This window comes from Seriola dumerili, unplaced genomic scaffold, assembly GCF_002260705.1.
Source record: "Seriola dumerili isolate Sdu_G_001 unplaced genomic scaffold, Sdu_1.0 BDQW01000273.1, whole genome shotgun sequence".
Classification (NCBI taxonomy): Eukaryota; Metazoa; Chordata; class Actinopteri; order Carangiformes; family Carangidae; genus Seriola; species Seriola dumerili.
Window position 1 is genome coordinate 2,469,640 of NW_019174528.1, and position 25,919 is coordinate 2,495,558.

The window sequence follows — 25,919 nt, forward strand, 5'->3', positions numbered from 1 at the left end:
CACTCAAGTCATTCTGTTACTCACTGTTACAACCTTCCTCTCCATCAGAAAGCCCAAAAAATCTTGAGGCGTATGAAACCCCAGTCTGAGTCCAGAAGGGGTTCTTGTTCCGCGTCACCCTCTGAACTTAGAGGTTTGCTTCCTGAACAGCTCCTGAACAGCAGATGGATTTATTAGTAGTTCAGCTTTTGAATTCATGCTTCGGACTTCCAGTATGGCGTCAGGGCGCGTAGCAGTGTGAGCGCACGACCTCCCTGACAGGGTCTATTATAGTCACTTAAATGAATCCGGTGCTACACATATTGGAGTTAAAACATAAACATAGAAGGGGGAAAGCAGCAGAAAGCTAGAGACAAATTATCCCAGAGAAAGACAAGAAAAGGATTTTCTCTTTCTCTTCGGAGAGGACGTCAATCGCAGGTTAAATGAAACTGCCGGACAGATCTGGAAGGACGCTCATGAAGAAACAATATATACGCGTATACAGGACGCCTGAAGACGCCAGAGGAGACAACATGCAAGAGTTTATTGAAAGTTTTATCAAGACAAAATTGTCCCGCCACGATACTGAACTTGGAATACAACACTATAACAGGACGCTCGGCCCCCGGACCACCGCAACATGCTAATGCCCGATCAGTTACCGCATCAAGGAGTCGGTGCTATGCTCTGCGTGTTCTCCCGTCCGGGAAGAGAGTGTACTTTGACCGGGAAACCCTGGCAGAGACTCGGACAGAGAGCTATGGCCCTTTGCTTTCAGACAGTGGTCCCAGCACCTGTAACAGCGCAACAGAGGCGATGGAGGATTTGCTTCAGCACCAGACGAGAGACTCTCCTGAAAGTCTCCTGGGAGATGGTGGACATGAAAATGCTCCGGAATCGAGACACACACAGATAGAGACCAAAGTCTTCAGGGACCTTTAAGTCAAGAAGTTTTGAAAAATATCGCCCTGCAAGTGCACTGAATTATATACTCATTACAGAGATATATCAGTTTGCACTGGGGAGGCCCTTCGTAAATCAAAGGTTTTCCTCTCCAACTGATAACATGTGAGCTGCATTATATTATCCCTTGGTGATCCGTCTACTGCTCTCCTGTGCATCTGTGCTTCGCTAAAACAAAAAAATTACAAAAATGAAGTTTAAAAAAATACAATAAAATCCTGCGGTTGGTTGGTTTTGTTTTCAGTCTTGCTCCGCACCAGAGTTCAACGGACAAAACAAACCGTGCAAACCGGGCCTACGTCTTCTCTGGCGGTTTTGGTCTCTTGTTTAGTCTACATTGAGCATGACATGCCACCAAGTCAACACAACAAATGAATATTGTGCGGCATGTAGACGCCTGTCATCACAGGGAAGACTTGCGATTTTTCAACACTCACCAAGATGCTGAAGATTTTGTTGCTTATCTCTGTTTTTTATTCTAAACGCGTCTGCCACGGCACACCAGCTATCTGACTGTGGCCCTTAATTCTGATTAAGCACCAATCCTGTTACATCTTATCATAAATTATGTGCTTGTTTAACAATATTGATGCACTGCAGGGAGGGTTTTTCTTTTTTGAGGCATAAAGCTTCCCAGTGCAGGCGCTCAAATGAGTTTTAAAGTAGCAAACACCTTACCTTCACAGACACCCACACCTGCCTTTATAGCAGTGTTAGACCCAGACATGCAAGGCACAGGCCACGATATAGGGCGTTTTTAAATGTCTTGTCACACTCCAACTAAAAGGTTTTTAACTTTTCTTTTTTTTTTCTCGTGCTGCCAGAGCACAATGGTCACTGTATTCCCTTTATTTTTCTCCCGAACAAAAGCCCTTTATTACACTTGACTTTGGGCAGAGTATCTTGATCATTACTAAAAGCTCCCTGCTGAGGCTTTTTCATTTCAGTGATGTATTCAGGCTTGTCAATCCCTCTCCTGTCTCCCTTGCACCAGTATGGGGGCAGGCAGGACCGGCTGCTACATTGTGCTGGATGTCATGCTGGATATGGCTGAATGTGAAGGAGTGGTGGACATCTACAACTGCGTCAAGACCCTCTGCTCGCGCCGCATCAACATGATCCAGACTGAAGTGAGTGGGAGGGCGGCGATGTGGTTAGAGAGGCTGAGCTGAACTTTTAACCTAGAACTTTTATATTTAGCCTTTATCAAAAGTGATTCTACAAGAATTTTATTCCTACAAACACCAGTGGTGGAGGAACTGTTTAGACACTTTGTTATATCACCCACCGCTACTTCAGAATAAAAATATATCATATGTGAAAGTGTCTGGCCTCTTGGTAGCTTTGAAACAAGCTGCTGTTGGGTTATTTTTTTCCATGCAGCAGACATGGAGCCACAAGCATTCAGTTGGAGTCATGTGTCCGGCCACTTGGGAAATGTAAGGCCACTCTTCTTTTAGCTTTGTTTTGGCCTCCACCAACTCCTGAGGCAAATATCTGGCTCAGTAGCAAACAGTTGGCTAATCAACCTATTTATTTATTTTAGCCAACTACATTTTCATGCTTTGGTTAGAATCAATTATTTGATCAGAGCAGAGTTTCTGGGCCTGAAAACCAAAACTAGCTAAAAGGTTAGCGACCTTTAGCATCTGTCACTTTGTTTGTCTGGATATGGTTCGAGTCAGATCACATACTGTGTGTTCAACTGCAGCTGGTTAGTTATTGGGTGTAAAACCAAAACAAAGCTAAAAGAAGTTGGGTGACAATACTACACGTGATTTACATTGCAAATAATCATTTGAAGCTTTAAGTTTTAAAAAGTTTGAGTAGTTTAATAACAATGCATCATATTTAAGACTATCATGTATTATTTATGTAAAACAGGAAACTGCAAATTATCTATAAACTATAGATGTCAAGTTAATGCACCAGATTAAAATGTAGAAATTATTTCCCTCTGAAATGTGGTGGAATAAAAGTATAAGTAGCATAAAATACTAGAATAGTAGCATACTAGTGATGAAATACTCAATATTTTACATAAGTAAAGTATAACTGAAAATACTTAGTTACTTTGAACCTCTAATAATAGTTCTCTATATCTCTCCAATATGATTTAAAGGTACGATGTTTACAGGTTGAAGGCCTTTTAAATATAATTACTACTCTACACTCACAAATTATGTTAAAACATTCACTCTCAAAGAAGCCATATAACTATAGGACAGCACACATACTTAAAAGACAAGTATCAACTTTTCATATACTGACATACTGCTTTTAATTGTGTAAATAAACACAAGATATTCGAGTGCTGAACGCAAATTCCCAATCATCCCAAACAAACAAACAAACCGGAGAAAGACATTAATTACTGGAGTAAACACAACTATTAAAAGTTGAAAAATATTCTCTTATGAACACGTCTGGAAGTGGAGACAGTACAGTAAATACCAAAAACAATGGTATTTATCTCTCTTTTCACCTTTCAGCTGCAGCTCGTCTACCAGTTGAATACGTATTCCTGCGATTACAGAACGCATTAAAAATGATAAACAAGTCGGAAGAGGGACATTTTTATGTTTCCTCGACTCTTTAATCTTTTGTTTGGTTGAACGTCAAAACAAATTTCCTGGTTTCCTTTTTTAATTGCACAGCTCGTGACGTTATTCAGATATTGTGTGTGTGTGTGTGTGTGTGTGTGTGTGTGTGTGTGTGTGTGTGGGCAGTGTTTGGCTCCTCTGATGTATGTTTTCTGCACTTTTTTACCCCATTTAACAGACAATTTTCTGCTGGGGAATAATGCCTCAGAGTGGGCATGGCAATATGAAGACAGTCTGACAGTTGTGACTATTAGTCAACATTGAGCAACAGTAATTAAATTTAGCATTGTTCCTCACAAGTGGGAGATTAACAGTTAGGAGGCTTGTACGTGCAGTTAGGGGTTTTTTATTTTTGTGACTTTTTGTTTCCTTTTGTTTCCGTCTCTCAGGAGCAGTATGTGTTCATCCATGATGCGATCCTGGAGGCTTGTCTGTGCGGAGAGACCGCCATCCCTGTTAATGAGTTTGCTCTCATCTATAAGGAGATGCTGAAGGTCGACTCTCAGAGCAATACCTCGCAGCTCAGAGAGGAGTTTCAGGTAACACACACACACACACACACACACACACACACACACACACACGTACAGACGATTTGTGTTTAGGTTTGTATGAGTGTATCAGGGGACGGCAGCAAGTCCTGAATTTGGCCTCAGGCCGATCCATTAGGTGGCAGCCAGAACATAATTAAAAGCTAATTTAAGAAATTGATTGATAAAAATGCAACTGGAATTGACTTCGTTACTGTTCACATGTGTGGTGCTGTGGCCCACAGTCACGTGTTACACGTTTGACTGTGCTATCTTTTTCATATTGCACATCATACGTCCGCCATTTCAGAGGTCTGTCACGGCCTGATGTTACTGCTTGTGTCTGTCATTCACTCAGATTATCAAATTAATGTGGCGGGCCAGATGTTATAGCTGGCGGGACAGTTCTGGCCCATGATCAGACCTGTTCTCTGACCACTAACTCCAACCTCAAAGCTAAAATCTGTAGGTTTTTGTTGTTGCCCTCTGTGGTGGGAAAAAAAAAAGAGTAAATGTTGAAATGAAAGTTCAGCTGCGCCATCGTCAACACACTGTTTACAGAGGAATCTCTTGTCATTATTAAAGCTCAGTATCTGGCAGAGCTTTACACCAGCTTCATACAAACATAATATTAAGTGTAATGAGTTTATTACGAGATAAGCAGAAGTTTATCTGAACAAAGGTGCAGATTTTATTACCTCGTATCTGATTAGCATCTGCTTCAAAGCACTTCTGTTGTTTCCACTGTTTCGGTGCAGATTAGCAGTCACGCTAACCCCACCACATTGATGTTCCTTAAATGTCTGTTAGCAAGTTTGTTTTTGCTGCTTCAGGTAACGTCTTGTCCAAGTCTGCACTTTGTTTCTGTAAAAGTTTAGAAAAATAATTATGCACTTGAAGTTTGATGTCATGACTCCAGCATCTATAAACAGAATAAAAAATCACATCACTACCGATTCGACTGCTCTGACTTGAAGAGGCATTATTGGCTCTGTTTAGGTTCTGATTCGCAGTTTGCTGTTGGATTTCCTCTCAGTTAGATGGATGTATCGCACGCGATCAGACCGTATCGTACAATTAATTACATTCAGATGGTTTCCAGATGAAAGGCCAGGGAATCACCAAAGTCTGGAGACCACGACTATCTGGTCACAGGTTCAAATCCCGGCGACGCAGATACTGTAGTGTTCAGATGTTGCCTGTGTGGAGTGGAAATCATTGGCTTCAACAAACTAAACAAGAATTTTTTGGTAAATGAGCTTTGTTGATTTCACTGTAGGACCGCTGTCAGCGCGACGATTGAACGCTAGTATCTAAAATGCTGAAGTTGTTGATGGGCTGTTTTTGCTGTAATACTTACACACAACTATGAATCAAACTAAAAAATGCCAAACAACGCTCCACCGTGCAGCTGATGATACATCTCCACATCTGAACTTTACACAGTTACAGATTTCAGCTTTAGCTCTTACTGCTTCTCTCCCTTTTTTTCATTATTTTTTTTTCCCGTTTTTCACAAGCCTGTAGATCTTGAATGTCATTGTGCCGGATCATCAAAAGTCAAAACAAGAAACACAGCGAATAACACAAATAATAAAAACATCCAAGAGCGCGCTCTAGTTCTGTTATTGTATTTTGCACAAGCTATTTGACTTTTTTTCATTACCTGAATGTCAATTTCACTACAACTCAGTGTTTGCTCTGACATAACTATGATTCAGTCCATGTCCTCATCATGAGTGCTTCTACATTTACCCTGTGAAACACACGGTGCTGCAGCTCTGAGAGACGAATCCTCTGCTGGTTAGAAATAGTAACACGAGAGCGACAGCCGCCAAGAAGCTGCTGATCTAACTACTATATATTAAACATAGACACCATTGTGCTCAGTAGAAAAGTTTTAGATTGCAATTAAGATCATGCACTGTAGATGTCTTTTATACAATACTGTTGCCACATCCAGTTAATACCAAGTTATAATGATGTGCTATTGATCGCTGACCTTTACATATATATATATATATATATTTAAAAACTCTCTTCTCCATGTGCTGCACAGTTACCTCATAAGTGCAACTTGTAGCCCAGACGTAATATTCCCACTACGAGCTGAAATGTTCTATTCATTTTGTCTGAACCTATGGGGACTCGTTCACAATATGAAGCGAGTTAGATAATAAGTTCATTTCAATTTCCTTTGCTTTGTAATGTGCTTATTCATAATGTATGAGATTTCACTAAATGTGTTTTTATCCATTAAGCCTTGTGGGGGTTTTGACTGATAATAAATATGTTAAAAGTTTCCCGGAGATGATTGGAGATAGTTGTGCTTGTCAAGTATTGACAGTCAGGCCGTTGGAGTAGAGAATATTTTCATTGCCTCTGTCCATCTCTCTTTGATCCCGTTTCTGTTCCGCTGCCTCTGTCTCCTCTTATCATAATCTTTATTCTCCGTCTTTCATTTTATCTCTGCATCTAACCACATTCTCAAACACACATGCCAACCTTTCTAATTATCTTCTCTGCACACTCTTGTCTTCTTCACTTTCCCGCTCCGCCTCCTCCTCCTCCGCCTCCCTTCTCCTCCTCCTCCCTCAGACTCTGAACTCGGTGACTCCTCACCTGGATGTGGAGGAGTGCAGCATTTCTCTGATGCCCAGGAACCGCGAGAAGAACCGCAGCATGGACGTTCTGCCGCCGGACCGCTCGCTGGCCTTCCTCATCACCACCGAGGGAGAAAGCAACAACTACATCAACGCCGCGCTCGCAGACAGCTTCCTGAGGCCCGCCGCCTTCGTGGTGACGCCGCACCCGCTGCCCGGCACCACAACCGACTTCTGGAGGCTGGTTTACGACTATGGTTGCACCTCAGTGGTGATGCTCAACCAGCTCAACCAGTCCAACTCTGCCTGGGTAAGAGGAGAGGTAGGGGCCGATAAATAGGGTTGGGTATTGTTTGGGTTTTGTCCTGATATCGGTGCCGGAACTAATAACTTTGTTTTTTTAAATGCAACATTTGCAATCAACATTACATTACTAACCTGAGGAAAGGCTGCTGTCATCATCGGGTCACAAAAGTTCGTCCCGTTGAAAATAAAGATGGACGTAGCCTCTGTGACGTCACCCACAGGTTGACGTTTTGAAGCTCAGAGTGAGCTGCTCCGCCATCGCCATCCTGCCAGCGCCTGACTCCGCCCCCTAACTCCCAGCTAATCCAAGAATAAGCAAAGAGGTGGGGCGTGTGTCAAGCCGAGACTTTGGTGAATACCAGGCTGTAATCTTGTTTATTTCTGCTGTAAAGTCGGACATTTTTAACATGGGAGTCTATGGGGATCGACTCACTGTTGGAGCCAGACTCTAGTGGTCATTAGAGGAACTGCAGGTTTTAGCACTTCACTGTTGGCTTTAGGCTACAGGCCGCCATCAGAGCAAGTGTAACGTTCATTTGTGAACACCAGGAAGCAAATATTTCAGTTGACAGCTCAGGACTTTGTAGTGGCTCTGCAAGCTACGTTTTGATTCGCTCTGGTTGGTACCAGTTGTGCAGGGACCGGTGCCACACTGGTAACGGGTTTCGGTGCCAAAACTTAGTAATAAACCAGCTGGAGATGAAATTATCTACACTTATCCTGGCAGTAGAAGTCATTTAATTATTAATATCATTATTTTCTAACTTATCATCTTGCCACTTGTAATTTAGCCATGAGCATCATTAAAACCCTCACAGCTGGACCTTGAGTAGTGCCACACAGTGCATTTTCTTACACTAATAATACAGAGACTTCTAAAGTATAATACCAGAGCAGGGGTACTTTAAATTTTCTGGCCTCTCACCCCGTGTTTTACAACCCGAACTTCTGATGACCCCGACAGAGAGTTTCCAGCAGCGTGGACGAGGTTCCAGCAGCATCAGAAATCATGTATTTCGTGCGTGTTTATTCGGGACTAATTAATTCTTTAATTAGAAATAATTTAAAGTAATAGCAATGTATCATTCTGGGGAATTTCCTGTGATTCACTGTGGGGTCACGAGAGGTTTTTAGTTCAGCTTACAGAGGTTGAACTCTACTGAGGGAGTTTCAGCCACCGGCAGCGTCTCCCCTGAGAACTGCACAGGATGTATCACCTAAAGAAGATGTGGGGAATCTAGAGTGTCAGAGCCATTTCCCACCACTTTCAGATACTGTAAATGGCAAACAGGCAAACCGTAAGTTTAAGACCAAAGCAAAAGGATAGAAATAAAACCCCCGGAAAGCTTTGTAAACCAGAAAGCTGTCGGCCTCTCTCTTTAGTCCTGTCCACTTAGCCAGCAAACTCTCCAGCAAAGAGCAACTCCTCCTCCCTTAGAAATCCGACAGCTGCCTTTTAAATCTTGATATTCTCCAAGACGAGGAGCTCTCCAGGCGCCGTGTAGAAGGCAAAATACACTTTCATCCCAGCTTGAACAAGAATGATACACTACAAACTCAGCCTGACACCGACCTCAGGTTTCTTACTTCAACAAATAAAGTTAAAAGAGTTAAAATAAAAAACACTTCAAAACATTCCTACGTCGTTAACTGTAGGACAAGCAGGTTTAGAACCTCTCTTCATAATACCCATGAACTGGTTTGTTATGAATGAAGCTTTGTCTGTCCACCATGAGCTAAGACTTTAACACTATAAGACTAGAAACAAAGAAAGTAGCCCAGCACCAATTTTACCGGATGATCCAGCGATGGCCATAAAAATCACTGTTTACTGCAGTTGATTATTTAATGTGCGTTTAACGAACTGACAAACAAACTGGGATCTGAAGAGCATTTTTGGTTCTGATGAATAACAGCTTCCCAGCAGCGCAGCTTTTCCAAGATAATCAGTATTGAAAACTACATTTCTCCAGTGTCCAAGTAGCAGAACTGACTGCCATCAAAATCTTATTATGTTTTTTAACAAAGCACCTGCAGCACATTACTGACTGTGTAGTTGGTGTAGTAGGTCTTAGTGACTTAGGATTCCTCTTGACCGCATAAAATGCTTTGTGATTTACTCTTAGACCCAAAACCTGGTTGATTGTCATTCTCATATATTGTATGCTACCAGTGCCTCTCTGCCTTTAACTCCTGCTGTCTGATAACAGCAGTCACAAGTCTCTGGGTTAGCATTATCGCTGTTAGTAGCTGCCAATTCTCACTGGAAACAGAAGAGTGGAAGGTGGTTTGAACAATAACACATAAACAGTGTTTACAACGAAGAACTGAACTGAACTGAACATGCTGTGTGCACATCTTTGATGTTTCTACGGGGAAACGTGTCCATAAAAAGTCAAGTCTATGTTATAGCTGCAGCTAATGTTTTATTTATCAGTTGATTTGAGTGTAAAATAATCATTTTATTGCTTAGCTTGTAAAATGTCAACACTAGTGGGAAAAAGTGCTCCTCACTTTTAGCCTGAGGTCTTCAGTTTGCTCGTGTTGTTTCAAATCTGCTGTTCAAAACCCAAAGACGGTGAAACTACAGTGATATAAAGCAGTAAATCCTCACATGTAAGAAGCTGGACGCAGCTAATGTTCGGTTGATTCTCGCTCAGTGAATGTTGAAAAAGACGACCGTTCATATCGTCATTGCCTGCGGTGTAACGCGTGGACACCGGTGGTAACGACATGTCAACCATTTCCCTCTCTTCAGATCCGACGTGAACGTGACTCGCAGCACAGCGAGAATGGGTCACCACACGTCTGGCCCCTTCAACTAGTGCTCTGCCACAAAGCTTCAGTCCTGGATGCCATTCAATTTCCACGGGCTGTCATGGCATCAACACGTTCTTATCGCTTCCCCTCCCTGTTTGCTCATGTGTGGGTTTGTTCCGCCATCTCCCTATCGCCGCTCTGTCACCGCGTCGTGTCGGATTCCTGCTCAACATTTCCGCCCGTGCCTGTCAGCGGCAACCTGTCCTTCTTCCTCTGTCACTCTCTCCTTCTCCTTCCTTGTCTCTCTCGCTGTCAGTGGATTAACAGTTCATCCCTTCAGCACACACACACACACACACACACACACACACACACACTTTGCTGTCCTGAGCTGGGGGTGCCAGTCTCCTTTCTACATATATAAATATTTATCTCCCCTCCTGCCCAATGTCACCTGTTAATACCCTTCTGTCAATTTGAAATGCCATTATCTCTTCCTACTCCAGGGGTCCCCTCAACCCCAAAGTCACCACGGCGCATCAACACCGCTCCCCTGTGTGTTTTTTTTTGTCTTCTTTGGGCTGGGGGGGGGTGATCTTGAAGCAGCGGTGATAGGAGACCATGGCTTTTTGTGGGGGCGCCCACCTCTCGGCTAACTTCCTGGAACAGTCGAGGTCTCCTACCCCATTAATTTGTAATGTGCTAATGGTAATGATTTCAAGTCATAAATAATTCAGCCTAGGTGACCACGGCTTATGTGAGGGATTGTTCCGAGCAACAAGCAGGTTGTTTTTTTTTTTTTTTGCTCATTTAATTTACTATTTGTAGATGATCATTGTCATTTAAGCTAATTGTCTGTGCTGTCAATACTCAGGTGTCTTGTTACTGGACTTCACCATCACCAGCTGCTCATTTAATGGTTTGTCCTGCCGCAAGCAAGTGTGGACTAATGACCGGTTACCTCCTCTCCTCTCCTCTCCTCTCCTCTCCTCTCCTCTCCTCAGCCATGCTTGCAGTATTGGCCTGAGCCCGGGCTGCAGCAGTTTGGGCCCATGACCGTGGAGCTTCTGTCCAGGACGGCCGACGATGACGTTATCATCCGTCTCTTCCGGGTTCAGAACATCACCCGGGTAGGTAGAACCACCGCAAGCTGAAAAAGGCAGAGTCCCGTTGTCCTGTTTATGAAGATGCTGTATAGACCCATTAAGTGATATTTGAATATATCTGTGTTACGTTCCCCGAAGGATTAGAGACAGGCAAAATAATAAGAGTGCCAGATGGAAAGGCTTGGCACAGCCCAGCTGGACACTCACCTACCTTAATCAGGGAAGCTGTATACGTACACACTTGACTAGGCTACACACTGGTTAATTCAGGCAGCAATACTCACCGGAGACAATCTGAACACAACACAACTATACCCACACAATGAACCCGCTTCCTGATTCTCTCTTTCAAATATCCCAGACAGGCCCCCAATTTGTTATGTTCCCCGAGGAGGGAACCAGGGGATGAAGGGGAAGCAGCAAAACATAAAGTTTCTCCCGGGGAGACAGAAAGATCCGCAGGCGGAACAATGTGCACGAAAACAATGTATTTTATTAACAAACTGAATCACTAAACAACACAGGCACTGGTTTGAAACAAGGTAAATCAGTAGCCATGTCTTATCAGAATACATGCAAAGAAATACTATTTACAGTCCTAAAAAGTACAGTGGCGTTGGGTCACTTTAGACACAACGTTTACTGAAAATCAAAAAGTGAAACCTCTGATGAAAGTATTCAGACCCTTTTCGCTTCGCTGCTGGTCGGGATAAATACCAAACCATTAGGTCCAAGGAACTCTCTGAAGATTGTGGTGAGGCATTGATCAGGGCCAGGGTGTAAACCCATATCTAAAGCTTTGAGTGTTACCAGGAGCACTTAATTGTGAAATGGAAGAGGCTTGTAACCACCAGAACTCTTTTAGAGTAAAAAGAGAGGTGACCGAGAACCCGGCGGCCCCTCTTAGCAGATTCAGAAAGCCTCTAGCAGAGATGGTAGAACTTGCTGGAGGAGCGTGCATCTCAGCAGGACTCCGTCAATCAGGTCGTTACGGTAGAGTTGCAAGACGGACACCACTTTGAGTAAAAGGCATATGACTGGCCACTACGCAACTTTGCAGGGGGGCTTTTAATTTGAAAGGATGATGAGGAGCTAGAAGGATTTATACGTTGGAAAAGTTCTGCCTTCTCATCAGATCCCTGCTGAGCAACAGCAACAGACTCTATTGGGACAAAAGCTTTTAGGCACAGGGATCCTGTCTCGCTAACACTGAGGTTCTGGGGCTTGTAGCAGCAGCTGATGTCTTACCATCTCCATTCCAACCGCCAAGACACCTTTACCTACTCTCCCAGGTAAGATGGAGTGCTTCAATCCCTTCCTGTACAGAAAAGGTGTAGCAAGTCAACAGTGCAGTCCGTCAAAAACGTGAGTATGGTTAGTTTGCTGACAGCTTATCAGGCTGAACTCTTCCAAGAGATGGGCCAAGGTTCTTCAAGCCTCAAGGCTGTTTGGGAGGAAATATGTGTCGTCTTGGGCTTCATCCTCTGCATGTGTAGAGGTGAAGTTCAGGGCTGTGGTCGCTGTATGGGCTTAGCCAAGGCAGGGGAAGATTCCCTGTTTGACCCACCATCATCTCTGTGCAGCAGGCTAGTGGCCTGAGAAAGCAGCAGGGGCGCGGGGCGTTCGACCTCTGCCTTCCCCAGCAAGATGACACCTCGCCAGTCAGCTACCACCATCCTGCCGAGGCTTTGTGGCTGTGGCTTTGAGAGGTTTGCAGCAGGAGCTTTGAAGGCGCTAGATTTCAGGTCCCAGAGCAGCCGGCGACTGATCAGCAGGGCTCTCTGGGCCAAAAGCATTGAAGCACAAATTCTTTCCCCGCTGACACTGCCATCCCCCCAAACCCACAGCTGCATCGATTCACTCCTCCAATCCCCCGGATGGTATGAAGAGACAGGCCACTTAGGAGCTGTGGTTAGTGGCAACAGAGATTCGGCTGCTAGTACTCAAAAAGATCCCTGCCCTGAGCCTGTCTGGGACAGATGGGTAGTTTCTTCTTCCTCCCAAAAGAAGAAGAGGAGATTTTCCCCCTTATCCCAGTCAGTGCTGTGTAACAGCCCACCATCTTCAATCCGTTCACATTGATGGAGAAGCACACGTTCCCCCTGTTGGTCCCCAGTTAATTTACCCCACTGCGCCTCCAGGATCAGTTCAGAGTGAAGAGGGAATATGTTCCACTGTTGCAGCCGGGCTTAATGCCAAGTGGGCAGTGTGTGATTCAGAAAAGAGACAATCAACAAGTGCACGGCAAACTGTCGCCACAAGAAGGCGCGGCTGTTCCAGTTTTGAGCTTCAAGGCCCCAGGCCCCTTGGCAGCCGAGGCCAAAGACTGGCACGCATGTGCAGCTCACCCCTTGACAATCATTGCCAGGGGTTACAACTTCAGTTTGCAATGAAACCACAGCGTTTCAATGGTGTGGTCTTAGCAGAGGCCGCAGGGGGGAAGCCACAAGGGCTTTAGAGATTGAAATTTCTTCTCTTAAGCCAAGCGGCAATTTGAATTTTGCCAGAAGAAGAAATGAATCTGCACCTCTTCTAGTATTTCCTCATCCCAAAAAAAGGGAGATTTACATTTCTTCATAACCAACTTCTGAAAGTACAAATTCAGAATGCTCACACACACAACGTCCTGGTCCGCTCCATTCGACCAGGCGACTGATTCACATCTGTAGATAAGCAAGATGCTTCTTTTCACAGGAGTATATATGCAGCACACAGAGGTTCGCTTTCCAGGATGTAGTCACACAAGGGTTTATCAACAACGCCGAAGCAGATCTGAACCCTGTACGAGCTACGCTGGTTGTTTGGGTGTTAGCATATGTATACTTGTTATTACGCTGCGTGACCATCTTGGGCTTCAGTGTCAATCACGCCAAGAGTGTAGAAGAGTGATGGCCTTAGTAATTTCTGATGTTGCTCCGAACGCAGGATTTCGAGGGCTTCGTGTTCTCTGCTGTTTCATCCATGGCCCAAACGTGCTGCCGTACATTGTTTCATCCGTACCCTAAGCGTCTCGCCGTTTAGGCCTGGCATGTGAGAGGTTAAATTTGAATGTGCAGGCGTTACCTCCGAGGGTGGTTGAGACCGCGAGCTCATTGTATGACGGCAGGCGGTGTGTGTTGGTGAGATTGTGAGAAAGCTAGGAGCCACATTTTCTCTTCAGTGTTCCGGATGCGTTAATGCGCTGTATCCAGTCCGGGCCTTACGCATCTGTTTGGGCAGAAATGAGGGGTTTAGGAGGAGCAACCAGCTGTTTGTATCTCAAGCCCCTTCTCACAGAGGGAAGGCTCCGACTCGCCAGCATCTGTCAGGCCGGGTAGTGGAGGAAATTATTCTGGCATGAGAGTCGTGGACCACAGACCACTCATTTGTCAGAGGACTGGGGTTATCCTAGTATCCACACATTTCTTCATGAAACCTGTTTATTTCATCCACAGTGCCAGTTTGACCAGCCTTAATGGCATAATTGCTGTTTAAATGTATAATTTTCTTATCCAGTGACATGTTTTTCACTTTGATATAGGATATGGACTAAAACAATCGCTCAAGTCCTCAGCAAAAGACTATTCCCGCTCTGTATTGCTGTGGGAGGCATTTCCTGGCACTGAATCAATTCATTTATTTTTAAGAGGGGTAATGAAGCCTGATACTAATATAATGATTCTGAATGGTGACCTAGGTCCCAGCTGGAATTTGTTGTTCCCAGCGGTCAGAATGATTTGCGGCATAATAATCCCACTTTCAACAGAGTAACTGTATCAACAGCATGATAATGTCATTAGCCACATATTGTACCGAGACCTGCTTAATAAGCAGATATGGTTCTGTTTGAGCAGTTATGCAGTACTGAAACAAACAGAAAGTCTGTTCCAAAACTCCCATGTTTTTACAATCTACAATTACTGAAAGAAGTTTCTTGATATCACCATATTCAATATCTCAGTGTGGCTTTTGTGTTGCTGAGTGTGTTTGCGGACTGTGTGTGTGTGTGTGTGTGTGTGTGTGTGTTTTTGCGTGTACACCCAACTCTCAAGCGTTGTCTGAGTAATTTAGTCGAGCTCCATCTCCCACTTTACACTGTCGAAATGCTTCCAGCTCCCCACCCTTTGACCTCAGTAGATTCTCAGCAGTCTCTTGTAGATGCTTCCAGCTGCTAGTTGAACAGATGCGTCCTTTTCATTAAGCACCCTTCAGCTGACAAACCCCGCTTCCGCCCACTTACCTCACCCTCGCGGTGGCCCGAAAACCTCCTCTGTCGGTGTATTTTTCTGACAAAATGTTTTTATGAAGAAGGAAATGCAACATTCAACGTTTTGTTTTGGTGAGAAAAACTGGATGGAAACATCGCTGTAATCATTTAAGAAAAGTAAATCCAAAGGATGACTTAAAGATTACATTTCTCACAATCCATCCAGCGGCTTCAGATATCTGTGGCCTTTGAAATTCTTTGAAATTACTAAGTCTTTGAAATTTGTAAAGACGTGAACCCAGAAACCCTCAGTTCTGCATGTTCTCTGATATTACCAGCAGTTTTTTTCAGGGACATTTTGAAGTATAGATTTGGGTCAGTTGCTCCCAGTCCAAAAATATCAAAATTTCATTTTGGACAAAGAGAAAGCCTGGACCCTGTGGAGGTTGGCAGACGCTGATAGGCTGCGATATGTGTCAATAAAGAAAACACAGTTAAGACATTTGTCTTTAAAGCTGCTATAATCAATGTTTTTCTATTAACAATGGATCACGCCACTATGTGTAATGTGAACAGGGTTGGTCATAGTGACGAAGAGTGGGAAAAAAAAAAATCTTATACAACATTAGCAACTAGCTGATGAACATAAGCTTTATTGGGAATTTAGCAGCGAGTTAGTGGCGACCAAAACAGAGCGATAAGAAGAGTTTACATTGGATTTACATTTAATCAGCTGGCCATAATCACCACTTCATATTGGCTGGTTGCGTAAATAAGAAATTGCTAACATATTCTCAAATAGTAACTTCATAAGTTGCTAACAGTTGTGTTTAAAGCTTGCTGCACTGCCCCCAAGTGGCCAAAGAAATCTATGAATACAAGTTTTTGCATCATTATGGAAAAATGTTTTCAAAATCAGAAGGATAAAAACATTAAAAAATTACATTAAGAAGAAAGAAAAGATAATATTTTATCTTTATGTATAAAGATATGTATATATGTGTACTTTGTATTTGAGAGAATGATAGAAGATTTCTGTAAAGACTTTAATATATGAGCAAGAGTCATTTCTGCATGTGGTTGTTGCTGCTTCATAAAAATGCAGTGCTGAAGCCATCAGTTTTGATGGCATGGCGGTTTATGTTTACATTCATTTTGATAACATCTCATTTTAATGTGGCAAGTGACAGTACGCTGCTACACAGTGCGCCTTTAACAGCCCATTATAAGTTAAGAACAGAAGCTCTGCCATTGAACTCGAGCGGGTTTGAAGTGTTGACAGAAACCCCTCTGGCTGATAACCTGATAGATATTTTAATGAGTTTGTGGAGTGTGAAGCATATGCGATGGGTTTAATGCATATGCAATGCAATATAATGGTGACAAATAAAACTCTTCTCACTTCCATCCCCACCCCCACCCCCTCTCCACTTGCTCTTACTCTGCAGCTTCAGGAAGGCCAGCTTGTGGTGCGTCACTTCCAGTTCCTGCGCTGGTCCCCGTACCGCGATGTGCCCGACTCCAAGAAAGCCTTCCTCAGCCTTTTGGCTCAGGTTCACAACTGGCAGATGGAGTGTGGAGAAGGACGCACCATCGTCCACTGTCTGTGAGTCCACTTCACATACACCTACACAAATGAACCTTTTCAGACATAAACCGCAATCTAAGTTCATGTAATTTCCAACGTTTTTAAAGTGACAATTAAAACTTATTATTCAACAGCTGCTCATGAATTTTATTCGTGTCTGAATGGAAAAGCTTTTCAGACAGCTTTGAAATTTCAGACCTGAAGTAGAATGTGTTTCTAATAAGATGCCAGACTGCATTCATACTCTTCACCTTGGTGCCGTTATTTAAAACTTGCCATGGTCACACTCAAGAAAAAGTTCTTATACTTTTCAGAATCATTAAATCTCATTAACTCTGCATTACAGAAGAAAAATTAAGCATTAAGTGTTTGTGTCATTGCATCACCTAATTGATTTACGGCGCCTGCCTTCCACTAGATTTGTTCCCCATTTCCATGTCAGGGCCCTTTGATCTCTGGAGGTCAGGCTGTGTGTTAGACATCTCATATCTGATTAAGTCGCCCGCTCCTGTATTTTAATGAGAACTTTACTGGGATATTCATCTTGAAAGTCTGCCAGTTGGCCTTTTTCTGACAGCATGCTTGATCTGTGCTCAGTCCAACTGTGACATTTCACTCTGTAGCTCCCCCTCTGAGAGGCTGCCTGAGCTGCTGTGCCACATCTTTATTAGGTCACTCATGTCTTTATGCTTCTATTCTGTGCGTTTGTGTCTGTCTGTGTGTGTCGTGTGTCTTCGTGTTTCTTTTCTTCTGGAGCAGGAACGGCGGTGGTCGAAGCGGTACTTTCTGTGCCTGCACCATGATCCTGGAAATGATTCGTCACCACAGCATGGTGGACGTGTTCTTTGCTGCCAAAACACTGCGCAACTCTAAGCCAAACATGGTGGAGACAATGGTGAGCAAGTGGGGAGTCTAAGTCTCTTTACTGAATCATATTATATACCATGCTGCTGCTTCAGACGGGGAATGCCAGGGAAGTGGAAAGCCTCTCTGCAGGAACTCAGGAGAATTTACATCAGCCACTCTCATTAAATACATCAAATGTGTTTTACTTACTTATTCTACATTCGTTTAGAAAAAGAGCATAAAGGGGAAATTACATGGTAAAACTGAATGGGAATTACATTTTAGACAAAGTGTAGTGCATACAAAAACAGAAATCAATACAAATTTGCACGAACTGAGACAAAGTCGTGTCCGCATGAGCTGAAAATGTTGCAAGAAAAATTTGCACTTATCCCATCGTTGTATCCCTGTAATTTATGAACATACAGAGACAAGAAAAAAGAGAAAGACCGAAGTTAAATAACAGACAGAGCTTTTAAGAAGTTCTGAAATCAGTCAGAGTTAGCCTGGTGCTCATTAATTGTTGTGTTTGCTGGATAAAGAAACAAAACTTTGTAGTTAAGGATTAAGAATGAGCATCATCTTCTTACATAGCTACATGGCTAGCTACCTATTTACATGCATGAAAAAAAAAAGCAACACAAGAAGAATACTGCAGCTAACAGGCTACGTTGTGTTTATGGCCAAAATAACCTATCCCAAAAAGAAAATGGCCAACATTAACACGATGTCAGGCAGAATAACAAAGTTAAACTAAATGGCATTTTGGATGGCGTTCAGAGTCTGAGCTAACACACATACAGTACATTGCTAGCTAGCTAGCTGCAGCTAACGGTGTAAATTAGCTTCACATTCAGACCATTTAAAGTCAGCGGTGGTGTAATTTAAGCCCCTGGCTTTGTTTAGTTGTTGTTTGTGTGCTCTAATTATCTCCATAATATCTGGTCAAACATAGAAAACCTTTTATTTGAAGCAAAGTTCAATAGGAAACCTCAGGATTTCGTGTCATTTCCTATAGATTCAAAAAGGCCTTCTTCCTACATCCATTATTTAGCAGTGACATTCAGCAGTCAAACGGGGAGAGATCCATTGTAGAGCAGACAGCGTTACCAATCCCTCCACCCACAGTAACCTTAAGAGACCAGGATGCAATGCAGCTGTGTAAGAGACGTGGTGGCTTTTGAATGAGGAGATCAGACAGCAGATGAATCATTGCAGCCATGTGTCCCCACCGTTCATGGGCTTAATTGCGTCTTGCAGACATGTAGTGTTACTTTTTGAGGATGCATATGACCAACACATCAAAGTACCATTGGATTGGTATTCATCATGAGAATTTGGATGCATAGTTAAAAGCATTCACATCAGAGGCATGGGTTTAAAGGATAAGGCTGGCAATACCCTCTGTTTTCGTTAAACTAAAAAAAATCCAATGAAAAGACCAAAACCAACACCGTGTTCTCTCTCAATATTTTGCCTTCCCTACCCTGCCTGTGGCACTCAGCCCCGAGCTGCTTGGATCCTATTGGAGATGTAAATCTTTAAAGGAACAGTCAGACATTTTGGGAAATGCACCTATTGGCTTTATTGGCTAAAAGATTGATGCTTCTTTCATATCTGTCTGTTTTAATATGAAATCACAACCAGGAGACCGGGTTAGCTTAGTTTAGCATAAAGACTGGAAGCAGGGGAAAACAGCGAGGGGCTGGCTCTTTTCAAAGGAAACAAAATCCACCAGCAGCACCTCTGAAGTTCACTAATAAACACATTTTTACGCCATGTGTAAAAATGGCACATTTTGGTTTCATGACTCCATGTGGTGGAGTATTTCCTGGCCAGGTGCAACAGCATCCTGGAGTCTTGTCATCACTATGAGGTTGCTGGGCAACCAGCAGAGACTTAGGAACCTCACTGCTCCCAGCCAGGAAATACTCAGCAACATAAAACTGCCATAAAACTACAACATGATATTTTTACACTTTGGTTTTTGTAATTATTAAACAAGAAGATATAACCTTTTAATTAGTTATCCCGTTCCCTTTGGACAGAACTAAGCTAACTGTTTTCCTAAGCTAAGCTAACCAGCCGCTGGCTCCAGCTTCATATTTAGTGTGCAGACATGAGAGTAATATTAATGTTCTCAGGAAGGACGCGAATAAATATTTTTCTCAAAATGTCCAACTACTATTTTAAAATCAAGATCAGAGGCTTAATGCAGGTAGACATAGATTATTGTCTATTACAGTATTGACTAAATAACTTCTGGAATTCATTAAAGGTCCCATATTCTACAAAGTGATATTTTATTTCCATGTGTAGTGTGATTATAGATCAGGTCTAGGTTCTATATTAACACTGAAAGTATCAAAGCCTCAGTCCACAGAGAAATCACACTTCTGGAACTTTGTGATGTCACAACTAAGCAGTCAGTGGTCTTAGCCACGCCCCAAGCCCGCCCACCTGAACCCACCATCCAACCTTGCAGAATTTGTTTTCCCTGAGTGTTTCCCTGAAATCCACAATATTTTAATTGGATCACTCAGAAAACAGTCAGCCAATCAGAAGAGAGGCCCAGAGCCTCCTCTCTTGTGATTGGCTCGCGGACCTGTTGTTACTAGAGCTGCAGAGAGAAGCCTGAGAGAGGAGATGTAAAGCTAGACTGAGATGGTTTTGGGTTCTTAAAATCACACATATATCTTCTTATGGATCAACACTTCAAATAAAACACAGGACAGGAGAAGAGGAAAATGGAGTTTTAATGTAAATTTATGAAAAAACCATTGTGTTACTTTTTGAAAACTAAACCTCTGTTCTGTTCCTAGGAGCAGTATCGGTTCTGCTATGACCTGGCCCAGGAGTACCTGGACTGCTTGGAAGTCAGATAGCACCTATCCCTCTCTTCTTGTTCCTCCTCAAGGAGAAGGTCTGGAACCCGGATCGCGCATCCTGGATTTCTGCTCCCGGCTCCTTAGACCATGTATACAGCTCTGGTTGTCTTCTTCGCCATGCCTGGATGAAACATTGTTTGCCATAAAAAGACTGATTGAGAACACTCACTGGACAACTTGTAACATACTACTGACACCCTTTTTGCTTTTCCTCGGCGCTCTGATCCAACGTGTACTCTCTAGTGCCACTTTACATCTGCCAAAACCAGAGGACACTAACCGGAGTGGAGTTCATTTTATATATGACCACTGTCAAAGGCAGCCGGACTACCTGTTGTACACCCCGATGACGGGATTCAAAGATCTCCGCTGTATCCTGCCTTACTGTGAACAAACACTGAAAGGGAACTACAGTCGATGCCAACCACTGGGTGATATTTTGTGTTTGTTTGTAACACTGTAAAATGGTGCAATCTGCTGTTGGTGAACATCCCATGTCGTACTGTACTATATCTGAACTTAATCGTGGGTGAGGCTGACGATCGAAGGTTAATTGAGGGAGGAAAGGAAATAAGTCGTCACAAACGATGGACATATCTGTACAGTAGAGTTGTCTTGGACCTATTTTCTCTTTATTTATTCTTCGTGTATATAGATGTTTTTTTCCTTCCCCCCCACCCCCCACCCCCAGATGTTTCTAGATGTTCTCAACGTCTTATCAATGTGCCAATCCATTCTCTCTGTGTCTGTAAATGGGGACCACTTCAAGCATCTGCATGCCCAGTCTTAAGTGTTTCATTGCAGTGTGTGGCCCAAGTCTGCTTTAGGGTGGATTCCTGCGACGTGAATCCTTCCGCTAGTCCCGAGAGAGCTCTGTAAGAATAACCACGTGTTGCTGTGAGAATACAGAGAAAATCTGTCGCTTTCTAAATTTGTATTTATTCAATGTGTTTTATTTTCTAAATAGTGTATAAAAAAGGAAAAGAAATAAAATATGATGTTGTTGCTTAACAACCATGCTTTCTGGTGAGTTTTTTTTTTTACACCTCACAGACGGGGATGAGGGATATGGTTTCATTTTAGAATATTTAACGTTGTTTATGCGGCATTTAATTATTACATCAACTAATGACAATGCACTTAACACATATTTTACTCATTTTACAAATGTGCCCCTTCATTAAAACTGCGCCCCAGTCTGAGGTTTCATAACCCGCCCCTGTTCGCTGAGCTCCAGCTGGATACGTGGCCCACGCCGCACTCTGCACAGCTATTTTTAAGCGTTTATGAGTTTGTGATGGAGGAGTTGTTGATGACTCCTTAACACCTCCACCATCGGTCGCCACTACCCCCCCTGCCCCCGCCTCGTGCAGCCAGCAGATATCGCCGCTTAAAAAGCCCACAGTTCATTCTCTTGACCTGTGTTTTAATTTATGCTTATCATTTAATTAGCAACTTTAATGGACTTTTTTTATCATTAGCACCAAACAGAGCCTCTGGTATTAAGCCACCTCTTTAATTGGAGAGTCTTGATGATCCATTGATCGAGGGCTTGATGCAGTTAATCTGCATGTGGCGCTTTACAAGTGATGTCACATCTAGTTACTGTGTTTTATGAGTGGCTGATAAGCTCAAGTGATTCACTGTTTGACCCTCTTCTGCCCTACACTCTTCTTCTCCTTATCAATATACTGTACTCCCTCTGCTGCCTGTGCACTTTTTAAATGAGAGACGGTACACTGACAGATGATTTTCTAACGTATGCAGAGGAGGGAGCACGGACAGCAGGACGAATGAACCTCTAGAAATAGTCAAATATTGTGAAAGGTCAAAGGGCACGCCTGGCTGTATTGTTTGGCTGTCACTGTTTTCTCCCAGGTTCAATTACACTCTCTCTTTGTATTTCCAAGGCAATAGATCTCCCTTTACTGCATTTAAAAGATGATGAAAAGCTGCATAATGCGTGTTAGATAAAAAACACAATTGCCATTGTGTGCGGCGCACAAAAGGACAGGGACGGCACTCTCCTCAAAGCAGATTACACAAACACAAACCTGGAAATGTGTCTTTTTTTTTTTGGTGTGTTGCTGGAAAGAAAGCAGGTCTTCAGATATGCCTCTGCCTCTGCCGCTACTGCCTCTTTTCTTTTTGAGGTTGATCTGAAAGCTTTAGAAAACAGTGTGAGTCTCATTGTCGCAGCGGCGGTGTCTGTAATTACTGTAGGAGCCATTGTTTCAGTCTGAAAGGCTGCATTCAAGCGCTGGAACTGAGACTTTTCTAGATGACTGAATGCAGTGAAAAACAAAAACAGGGCTCATGTGTTTGTGTGTGTGTGTGTGTGTGTGTGTATATCTGGGGATGCTTATCTTGATGATTTCATTAATCACAGGACGTTTTATTCACACACACACACACACACACACACACACACACTTGCAGGGAAATTATACTCATTCCAGGCAATCGACAGAAACATACAGATTATCTAATTACTGCATAAAGGTGGTAACAACGCTCGGTAATCTTAAAAGTGGTGGCATTGTTTCAGTCCCAGACTACCTGCAGTCATCGCTCTCACTACAGCTCCACACATGAATAGTTTATTATTTGCTCTTTTGTTTCATTTTTCATTGTCACACCCTCCTACTAAGAGAGCAATCACAACAGACTTATGCATGCCTTTTGATTGTTCAAATTCTCACTCATAAGTTATTAATACCCACACAAAAGAACAGACATGCTGCGCTGTTTGAACAGACCATTGATAAACAGCGCCGGGCAGGTTTCCACCACAGATCTGCCGGCGGTGGGTTACAGTTTGTGTTAAGATGGTGTCCAGCAGGCTCTGCAGGACGAGCCTGTTCCTCATCCCTGTCGTGTAAAGTCCGCAGCTTTTTAACTTCTGTAATCAATCAGTAGCGAGCGTTCAGAGGAGCCAAAGGGGCTCATGGGAATATGTAGGAGCATGGGGGCCCTGCCACCCTGGCTGCACAATTCTGCAGAAGAGAAGCTGTCCAAACACAAACACAAAGACGTGTCGCGTCCCGCTGCTGGTTTTGTGTTAAGGCTCCAGCCATGCAGTGAGTAGCCACATGAATCAATTAATATCTCCTTCATTTTGACACAAATTCACGGTGGGAGGTGGACCACAGCCCGGCTGCTGAATATAGATATATCTGCGCTTCTCCTCGACTGATGGCAGATTCAATTTGAGCTCACTTTATCTCCATGCGGATTCATCTTATCTCTGACACGACTTTACATTGCATTAAATTAGATTGCTCTTAGCAGGAATGTGGACTGGAAGCCTCTCTCGTCTCTTTACACGGTCAAATCAAATAATGTCCCACAAGGTCTTGCAAAACCTATTTCAAGACGGTAGGGCAGTTGACGATAAAAGCTGGTGTTTTTTTAAGAAAACGTCTCATTCAGTAAGGCAATCATCATTGATTATGTCAGGCCTGGATGATAGAACGTCTATGGAGGCAGCAGTTAATGGCAAATACGGCGTTCAGTACGGAGGCAGCACATCAGTCGGGGTAGCCTGTGGCAGCGAGTGAAAACGTGGGGCAGGAAAAAACTGATGAGACTGTTCTCCCACCCACAGCATAATCTATTGAGGTGGGAGGGAAGATGTGAGGCGATGGCCGAGGGCAAATCAATAATGACCCTCCTTCATCCCAGTGGCTTGCAGTTCACAGGGCCTGCATCTCCATCTTCCGCCTCTCCGGTGACAATAGGCTCAGAGGGAGAGTGAGGGGGTCTGAGGTGCTGCGACCTGTACTGACCTGAGTCATATGAGTAATGCTGTGCATCCTGACTGACATACAATCCTCATTTCTGATAAACCCTATAATTTCCCCATAATTTCCATCACACTACATTCTTTTATTTTGTTGCTATAAATGTTTTACAACTTAAATATAGTGAGTGTAAAATAACAGCAACTGGCCATAAAGACACCAAGAATTTGTAATTTTTTAAACTGTAGTGTGTAAACTCCCCCCAAGGATAAGTAAACCCCCTGAAATCCCAGAAGTAATAATAAGGACATGACCTCAGTGTCCCTGGTGGAAGCTGTGTAGGTGTCAAGTCATAATGTTGCTCCAGTACATCAGGGGCAGAACTCTCATGCAGGCAAGTATCAGTACAGTATTACAGCAAAAGAGCTGATGTTATAATGATAAAATGTCATTAATGGGTTTTATATGGTGAGTACATTCTACCTTTGGAGAGTGAAATATAATTTAAGTGCTTGATAAAGCTGATGAAGCTATATTTATTCTGAATAAACACAGTATTTATTTGCTACAATGCTTTATATGTTTTGCCAAACACAGACGGAATGTTACTCTTTTAAAAAGCCATTGTATAATTATGAAAATTCATAAGGAATAAAAAGTTCATAGTAGAATAAGGCATAAAAAGTAATAGTATATTAAGGAATAAAAATGTCATAGTATAGTAAGGCATAAAACTTTCATATTAGAGTAAAGTATAAAAAACGGACTACGGTAAGACATAAAAATTTCATATGACAGTGAGGCATAAAAAATTATAGTATAATAAGGCATAAAAGAAGTCATAATATAGTATAGTATAAGAAGTCATTAAAACTTCATAGTATAGTGAGGCATAAAAAATGATGAAAATGTCACAATATAGTAAGGCATAAGACGTCATAAAAACATCAATATAGTAAGGCATAAAAAGTGATAAAAAGGACATAGTATAGTAAGGTATCAAAAACGCCATAGTATAGTAAGTAATAAAAAGTCATAAAAAGTGAAATTATAATTAGGCATAAAATGTCATAAAAACGTCATAGTATAGTAAGGTATCAAAAACGCCATAGTATAGTAAGTAATAAAAAGTCATAAAAAGTGAAATTATAATTAGGCATAAAATGTCATAAAAACGTCATAGTATAGTAAGGTATCAAAAACGCCATAGTATAGTAAGTAATAAAAAGTCATAAAAAGTGAAATTATAATTAGGCATAAAATGTCATAAAAACGTCATAGTATAGTAAGGTATCAAAAACGCCATAGTATAGTAAGTAATAAAAAGTCATAAAAAGTGAAATTATAATTAGGCATAAAATGTCATAAAAACGTCATAGTATAGTAAGGTATCAAAAACGCCATAGTATAGTAAGTAATAAAAAGTCATAAAAAGTGAAATTATAATTAGGCATAAAATGTCATAAAAACGTCATAGTATAGTAAGGTATCAAAAACGCCATAGTATAGTAAGTAATAAAAAGTCATAAAAAGTGAAATTATAATTAGGCATAAAATGTCATAAAAACGTCATAGTATAGTAAGGTATCAAAAACGCCATAGTATAGTAAGTAATAAAAAGTCATAAAAAGTGAAATTATAATTAGGCATAAAATGTCATAAAAACGTCATAGTATAGTAAGGTATCAAAAACGCCATAGTATAGTAAGTAATAAAAAGTCATAAAAAGTGAAATTATAATTAGGCATAAAATGTCATAAAAACGTCATAGTATAGTAAGGTATCAAAAACGCCATAGTATAGTAAGTAATAAAA

General features: G+C 42.3%; 1 protein-coding gene across 1 annotated transcript in view; it reads left to right on the plus strand.

The window, feature by feature from the left end:
* Positions 1-20,366, plus strand: part of LOC111230536 (receptor-type tyrosine-protein phosphatase U-like) — a 197,375-nt gene extending 177,009 nt beyond the window's left edge. The window contains exons 24-30 of the mRNA XM_022757294.1: positions 1,940-2,075; positions 3,938-4,087; positions 6,677-6,991; positions 10,752-10,877; positions 16,488-16,645; positions 17,387-17,522; positions 20,296-20,366. Coding sequence (XP_022613015.1) covers positions 1,940-2,075; positions 3,938-4,087; positions 6,677-6,991; positions 10,752-10,877; positions 16,488-16,645; positions 17,387-17,522; positions 20,296-20,358 — 1,084 coding nt within the window. The 3' untranslated portion in view covers positions 20,359-20,366. The remainder of the gene's footprint in view (positions 1-1,939; positions 2,076-3,937; positions 4,088-6,676; positions 6,992-10,751; positions 10,878-16,487; positions 16,646-17,386; positions 17,523-20,295) is intronic.
* The last annotated feature ends 5,553 nt before the right edge of the window (positions 20,367-25,919 follow it).